This window comes from Aedes albopictus, chromosome 2, assembly GCF_035046485.1.
Source record: "Aedes albopictus strain Foshan chromosome 2, AalbF5, whole genome shotgun sequence".
In the NCBI taxonomy this organism is placed as follows: Eukaryota; Metazoa; Arthropoda; class Insecta; order Diptera; family Culicidae; genus Aedes; species Aedes albopictus.
This window is the reverse complement of record NC_085137.1, coordinates 381,311,811-381,320,152: the sequence shown is the minus strand read 5'-3', so window position 1 is coordinate 381,320,152 and position 8,342 is coordinate 381,311,811. Positions and strand designations below refer to the sequence as shown.

General features: G+C 39.8%; 1 protein-coding gene across 3 annotated transcripts in view; it reads right to left on the bottom strand.

Moving 5' to 3' along the window:
- Positions 1–219: 219 nt before the first annotated feature.
- The window catches only part of LOC109403193 (putative phospholipase B-like lamina ancestor), a 65,092-nt gene continuing 56,969 nt past the window's right edge, over positions 220–8,342 (bottom strand). For all 3 annotated transcript variants that reach the window (XM_029878858.2, XM_029878857.2, XM_029878859.2), the window contains 3 exons: positions 2,035–2,301; positions 907–1,972; positions 220–840 (listed from right to left, as the gene is read on the bottom strand). In XM_029878858.2, the coding sequence (XP_029734718.2) occupies positions 379–840; positions 907–1,972; positions 2,035–2,301 (1,795 nt within the window). In that variant the 3' untranslated portion in view covers positions 220–378. The remainder of the gene's footprint in view (positions 841–906; positions 1,973–2,034; positions 2,302–8,342) is intronic.

Sequence of the window (8,342 nt, the reverse complement as noted above, 5' to 3'; positions counted from 1 at the left end):
TTTTGACACGATCATTTCTGAGCTAAAACGATCATTTTCCAACAACGAACTTATAAAATTTCCAATTTTTCCAAAATAAGGGACGGCCTATTTTACATGGACATACAACACATGGACATGGTTTTCCAGATGTGTCGATGTTTTCACAATGTTATTAAAAAAAAACATTACATTACGGGAAAATGCATGAAAGTTTCGGATGATTGAGTACCATAGCAATGTTTTAAGAAATTTTACTATTTTTATTACAAATCGAATAAAAAGTTGCCGGAAACGATTTGTGCTTCCCGTCTATCAAAAATTTCATTATTCTACTATAACGACTGATTTAAAGCATGTCCGTTTAAGTAAAAGCTTAACACTATAAGGCACACTGTTTCATAACCAGGCCCAGTTTGGCGACTGTCGGCTAAAGTTCCATAACGTCGGTTGTCCCTGGTGGGGAACATCCAGCTTTTTGGCCGCATCCCAATCAAACGGCTTGACCCGTTTCTTCTTGGCTACGACAACTGCTGGGATAATGGCTTCCGCTTCACCGTCGCCGTCACTCTCAATGCTACGTTTCACAGCCTGTCCGTCGGTTATCGGATCGTACAACGGTCCCGAATAGGCCTGGAAAAGTCCCGTGCCGTTGCTGGCGTTCGTTTCCTCGAACAGTTTCATGTCGATGTTTCCGAACGCGGTCGGATGCTGCTGGTCCAGATCGCCACGGTACGCACTTTGGCGGATAAACTTCGCTAGACCCTCGAGGTCGGTGATGTTGTTGAGGATTTTCTCCTGAATGGAATGTCGTTGCGAGTCAGTCCCATTGGTCTTCACTTGACCGATATCGGCTAATTCCTGAATATTGGAGTGATAAGTCATTAGTCAAATAGATTATTTTAATGGTTAGTTGATAAAACTCACCCCAAAAGTAGGAATTCCAGTGCCCAACCAATATCCATCTCTCACGATTTTTTCAGTCATGTCTTCGGCGTGCAGTCGTCCCGGCAGTTGATCAACCACCCAAAACAATCCTCCGTCGCTGATCTTTCCGATGGAGGTCATCTTCCTTACGATTCCTTCGAAGTCGACCTCCACGTAGTCCGTGCTCTGCATTTTCCTCGTAGCTCTTGGGTCGTCATACTCGGCATGGCTCAACAGCATTTCTTCGACTTCAGCCGAGTCGTCCATTAGCTCGTTTTCACGATTCAGCCGCGTCAGATCTACCAAAAGCCATTGCTTGGCTCCAGTCGAGGGGCTTCGTGCGAAATACTTGGACCAAACGCGGCCACTGTGAGCCAACCGATTGCAAGCCATTACCCTGGGAGCCAACGACACCGATCGCACCAAGTCGATCTTTGTCCAGAGATTCAGATTATCGTTTTTGATCTTGATGCCGGCTACTACCATTCGGTGGTGTTTTCCCGAAAGCATGTAGAAGTCGTCTAGCGATGCCAAAACTGCTGGATATCCGGTGAAAACTATGTTCGTGTTCGGAACAACCCGTTCGACAATCGATTCCTCCGAGAAATGGTAGTTCAACGTGTACTTCTTCATCATCCTCAACATAGAAGCATAGCTGCCATCGCTCGTGTGACCCAGCAAAATGTTCACCTTTCCAGTAACGCTCTCGACCAGCTTCAGCAGCATCATGCCCTTATTCGGCTCCACTTGCATTCCACTCTCGCTGTCCAGGAAATTCATATAGTATGCTTTGAGATCGCGAATGTCCACCGCACTGTTCATCAACAGGAAGTCCTCCATGGGAATCTCATGATCCAAACGAGACCTGCGGACACCCTTGCGGAATCCGAACTCCAACCCATCCAACTGATCAAAGAACAACCCAATCTGGTACCAGTAGTGATCGTTCTTCCCCTTCATATCGGCCATCTTCTTGACGGTTTCCACATTGGTGCTGATGATGCGACGCAACCAATGGCAGAATTCCTCCGACTGATCATCCCGACTGCACTCCGATTCGATGGTACTGAAAGATAAAAAGATCGATCAGAAAACTATTCACGAACGGTCTCCGTCAAGAAAACTCACTTGGACCAGTGCAGATAGATGTTGTTCCAGGTCAGGGCGCCCTCGAGCATTCCGGCGGCAAATGCCTGAATGCTGTCCGGGTACTCCGGTTGGGATTCCAACTCCAATTGGGACCAGCCGCTCTCCATGAGGCTGTGCTTGAAACAGGCCCGAACGGCACCAGGTGGAACCTCCTCCAGGTCATCTCGCTGGCCCCAGAACTCGACACGGAAGCCCGAGTTGCGAGCCCAGTATGCGGTGGCACAGTACGTTCCACTGTAGTTTGGCCTGAAAGGAATGGAGGGACAACAGAATAAATAAATTATAATGACTCCTAAAGAGTAACGTCTAGGGGGATTAGGGGCATAATGGACACCCTAAGCAAATGAGTACGTTAGGCCTGTATAACAGAGTAAAACTTAACATATTATCAGTTGTCTTACAACTTTAACTTGTTTCCTACGTCTTTCAGTCACTTACAGCTGGTAGAATGTCTTTAATGTGAAGAAATAATGAATTGTAAACCGTGTGTTTTCAGGGCTGGCAGGAAAGGTACGGGGCGAAATGGACAGCCATCGGGGTATAATGGACACCCCTGCATATTTTATGCTAATTCTTTGGTTAAATCGACCAGTTAAGTAATTTGCCTACGGAGATCAATGCCACAGATATAACACTCCATTTTAGACGAGTCTACATAACATCAAAGTTGTTTAAATATACTTTAGGATAAAATAATCGGATTGTTTTTTTCCTAACTCTCTAAAACGTCTAACAGTATGCAATGCGCGTACATCCATTCGTAATTGCCAGTGTTCATTTCGCCCCGAATCGACTACAACATTAAAATTGCTATTTTAAGTAAATTCTGATCAAAAATGAAATACTTCATCCATTGCTAAATCTTCATATGCATGTAGATAAGGTAACAATTCACTTGTTTTCATGGTGGACACACTCCAAAACTCGTAATACCTTATTTGATGCTGCTTCGAAATTATAAGAATTTCACCATATGAAAAACATATTTCAATTTCAATGGTATTTTAATTATTTTGGAGCAATATAAATGGTACTTTTGAAAAATAGAACCATGACTTGTTCCTTTACACTTACGCATTAAAAGTTTTACGTAAAAGTCAACGGTTTCAGCAAAAACAGGAGTGTCCATTTCGCCCCGGGTGTCCATTATGCCCCTAATACCTCTACTGATGTTATGTCATATTGATCAATAATAATATTTAAGGGATAGACAAAATGATTGGCACAGGACAAATTTTCACTTTTCAAACGATGATCAACTAGCTGTAACTTTTCGAAAAGTGCATAAAAAATCTGAAATTTTTACTGTAAGTTGTTCATGTCTATCTATGTATCAAATTTGGGAAAGATCGGACTATTATACTGCCGTTCTACGCCCAATTGTCCCATGTTATATTGAAATCCAATATAACATGGGACAAATATGCGTAGAACGGCAGTATATGTGAAATTAAAAAGATTTCAATAAAAGGCATAATTATTCGATAGCCAACTTTGAACTGCTATATCTCCGAGTTCAATAACCCGAATGCAATAAAAATTTTAGCGTTTATGAATCATATACTGATCTTTCGGAAATGCTTAACTTAACCCTCCTTTAGCATTAGGGCCATTTTTGACCTATACCGTACACTACGTAAGTGAGCTGCTGCCAAACTGATACAAAAGGAAGGTTAATTTAAAGCTGTTAACAAGGTGATAACCCAACTAACATTTTCAGCGCTGTAAGCTTCAGTCATTTGCTTTCTGTTGCGTAACCATCTAATAAAAGCAGTCAACGCTGAATAAAAAGGAAGCTAGTTAAATATAAATCATAAGCTAATACACGACTGCCAAACAAGCACCATACAGCTACCAAACTCGATTTTCAGAAATCCATCACTTGTTACTGGGGTTGCCTTTACTCTACTCTATTCCAACTCCGGGAGATTTCCCGGAAGATGTGAAAACTTTAACCAATCGAATAGAAGTCCCCACTAACAAAACAGCTGCTACTATACAGTACAGTTCGTTATACGGGCAAATCCCCAAACCAGCAGCGCCTTGAAGGCCGTTATGCAATTTCATTACAGCTAGAAGCTGTGAAAAAGAAACTGTTGGTATACCAACACGGCTTGTCGGATGTAAACAGTATTGTCAAAACAAACTTTAAGTGGAATATATAGCTACTACACAAATTCTTTACACCTATCCATCTCTGGGCTGTGCAATTATTTGGGTTGCATTTATTGCACTTTAATTCAATGCCGGAAGATTTGCCGGAAGATGTGCAAATCGAGTATGAGTCCCAGCCAATACAACAGCTGCTTCTATACAGTACGTTTTGTAATGTTGCCAACTACACATAACAGCAGCGCTTCGTAGCTGTTTAAAGAACACTCTTTCAGCTAGAAGCTGTGACGAAGAACCTGTTGGCGCAACCACACAGCTTGTTCACTGTAAACATTATTGCGTTTGACGTTTCACAAGCTTTTGCAGCAATACGAAGTTGGGTAAGGTTTCATGTGGCACAATCATGAAGCCTTGTCTGGAGTAAAGCAAAACGGGTTATTTTCTATGCTATTTATATATAGCAGTGTGGCAGCAAGGACATCATCGGGACCAGTGGATACGGAGATCGGGAGTTCGATTCCAAGTAGCGGCAAGTACTTTAATTATTCAATTTTAAAAGCGATAATTCCAGTTCCACATGCATTGCGTCGTCACGGTATTCATAACCTAATTATATTTAATCGATTAATTTGGGGATACCGTATAACTATTATTTAACAACTGCGAAAAGGCTGAAAAAGCGCCTTCTCTAGATTTTATACAGTCAGTGGTTACATAGGAGCCGACTTCTATGACTTCGTGGCATAGAAGCTGCTCGCACAGCATATGCATGTGGATTAAGTTCACCAGATTCATTCACTCAGCGAAGTAAACTACCAAAATTTATCAAAATATCTCATGAAATTTAGCCATAACTGTATAGTATGGATGCCATAACCCTTTATAAGGCCGAGAAAACCAGGCACGGAATCCACTCGTTCTATATTGGAATATAAAGTACATGTGGTGTAATGAACAAAACGATTTTATTTTCAAAAAATTCGATGGTCGATTTTGTATGAAAAAAATAATGGTCTAAATTTCAACTTTTTGTCAACAAAGTTTAAAATGTTGTTATTTTGTGATGCGTTTATCAATCATGCTGATTTTTTGATAAGTTATTGCCCCAATATTCATGAGTTACATGTGTGGATTTGAACTCGATTGGTCAATTATTTTGGACGATTTGGCAATTTTAGTACATGCCCATTTATAATAGTACATTTTTTCAAAAGACTGAGTTCCTAAAAGTAATGAAGCAATCAAGTTGAAATGTTGTCCACAAGTAGAAGGTCTGCAAAACCTGGGAAGGTCTTGGAGTTTATTAATTCCATTGCACCTGACTGGGAGACGACGCGTCGTGGCAGTAGCTGATTACTTGACACATGGTAATTAGCTGGCTAGATGCGAATATCAAAACGGGACATGCCACAAAAGTTCAGCCTATTGGACGCAGTGGCTTAATTTCCCCAACAGGGGAGGAAAAAAAAAAGAAGGAACATAGGCCTTTTATTCCCCATCATTTGATTTTTAATTCGCTCACCACAACAAAAGTTTGAGCTTATAAACCTTTATGTACCCAAAAATGGCAATTTTTGGACAAACATTTTGTTTTAAAACAGCCCATTCATATTTGTTATGGCTCAAAAAAATCATGAGTGTTCACAAAGGCCTAATGTGTCCATCAGTTAAAACAGAAGTTGTAAAAATGTTCTAAACGAACAGAAAAAAATATGTGTATAAGTTGGCAATATAGTTGCCACTGCCTTATAAAGGGATAAGAATACCTTATGAAAATTGAACATGCTTATTATGACCCAATTACATGAGATAAACTTATGAAAAGAGCAGAAAATCACAAAATGATGCAGACTGGAATCGATCCATGAATGTCGAGATCACTGAGCTCGTGCCCAACCTACGCGGCTATCGACGCATGAGAATATTGTGTTGCTAAATGTGTATAAAAGCAAAACTGTGAGTCGATTCTGCGTTATAGACCGACCTTATGAAAATCGTTCTAGCCGTTATGAATTGTTTAAAAGCCATTTCATAAGTTAGACCTTATGATAATCTTAGGTTTATTTGCCTGAGTGTTGGTATTGGGCTTGCCTAGAAGCTTCCGTCCATATGTACAACACAGTAACTCAGCATCAAGCCGTATTGAGGACGCTTTGTTGACGTATACATACACAATAAATGTTAGTTGGGAAATAATAGCGTTGGGAAGAATGCTCAAAGTTTCTTTTCATTCGGTTCATTGAACTCAGATATCCAGCAGTTCAAAGTTGCCTATCAAATAATTGTCAAGAATTTATAAAACCAATATCGCACCAGAGATTGGACATGGTCGTCCTAAATATGTATAGCATTGACAAGGAGCCCAATTTTTTACTTGAATTTCTGAAGGAACTTGTGGAAGTATCCCACTATGAATCCCTGAAAAAAGTCTTCGAAGGACAAATTTCGGGTGTTTTTTTTTAATGTATGAAGCAATACAAGGAGAAAACCCAGACAAAAATTCAAAAGGAATGTGCCGAAAAATTCTAGCAAGAATCTCATGAGGAATTCTGTATGGACTCCAGGAGTCCTAGCAGGAATTTCTGAAGAAATTCTAGCAGGAGTTGCTGGAAGAATCCCAGTTCAAATTTCTGCAAAATCACAACAGAAACCCACTGGAATTAAATCAGGAGGAATTGCAGGAAGAATTCCTGAATAAATTCAAGCAGAAACTTATGGAAAAATTAATGCATAAATTTCTGAAAAGATACTATCAGGGATACCTGGAGGAATTCCAGCAGAAAATGCTAGAGAAATGAAAACTCTCATCAGAATTTATTGTAGAAGAAATCGTTGCAGATATTTCTTCGAATACTAGCAGATTTTCTAATAGTTCAGCTTGCAATCACAGAAAAAAGCGTTGATTCTTTCATTTCATCGCCGACGTATGGATCCTCGAGTTTGGATCTTCTACAGGGCTCGAAGTTAATCAACTTGTAAAGTGCCGTGTTGTACCCTTGGGGGCTGTCCATTAATTACGTAAGGGTTTATAGGGGGAGGGGGGGTTTGAGAAATCTTACGCGCCATACAAAAATTTTTGGGTTCTCATACAAAAAATCTTACAAGGGGGGGAGGGGGTGTCAGAAAATCGCAAAAATTCCCTTACGTAATTAATGGACAGCCCCTTGCTAAATAAATGGAAAAACTAATTTATGTTTTTTAACACTGTTCGACGTCCGCAATTTTTGCACTTCAAATCTTTTCGCAAGTTTCACCGTCGGAGAAAGAGAGATTACTATAAATAAGAGAACCAACGCTTATTTCTGTGACTGCAAGCCGACCCCATTAGGAGTCCCACCAAAACCAGTCATCCAAGGAACAAAATTAAAAGAATTTCAGGTAAAAATCTTTGGCTGAACTTTCTTCGTAGGAAAGCCCCTGAAAAAAAACTAGAATATCTGGAAGAATCTCACCAAGATATTCTGGATGAATCACAGAAAAACATATAGAAAAAACTATTTGGAGATGCTTAGCGGGATCCTGGGGAAATCTCTTGAGAAATTACTGGAGGAATCCCAAGAGGAATTTCTGGGGAACTCCTAGAGCAATTCCAGCAAGATTTTCTAGAACAATCCTGGTTGGAATACCTGGAACAATAGCAGTATGAATTTCTGGAGGTGTTTTAGAGGGAATCTTCGAAAAAAAAAAATCTGGAAAAAGTCCTTGAAAATCGTTGGAGAATTCCCTCGTCAAATCAATTGCTGAAAGGACTCCATCCTCCTAGATAAATCCTAGCAGAAATTTCAGGGTGATTTCCAGAAAGAGTTCCTGAAGAAATTCCAACAGGTATTCCAAGAGAGAGGAGTCCTAGCAGGAATAGCTGGAAGAACCCCAGTAGAAGTTTCTGTATATAGAAGAAGTTCTTGGAAAATAAATCAGTCAGGATCGATTTGTTTTCCTATTTTATTTTTTATTTTTTTGAATTTGCTGTAACTAAAATATGATTGCATGTAGGAAAAATATGCACATTATTTTCATTAAAACTTGTACGTAAAATCTTTTTTTGATACATCTCAAAAGTGGGCTGAAAGTCTCTTTAATAAAGCTAATAAAAAAAAATCTCAAAAGTTGTTCCCCTTTGATAATTTTGAAAAGCGATAAAAAAATAAAAGAAAAAAAAAATGAAAAAAAATAGA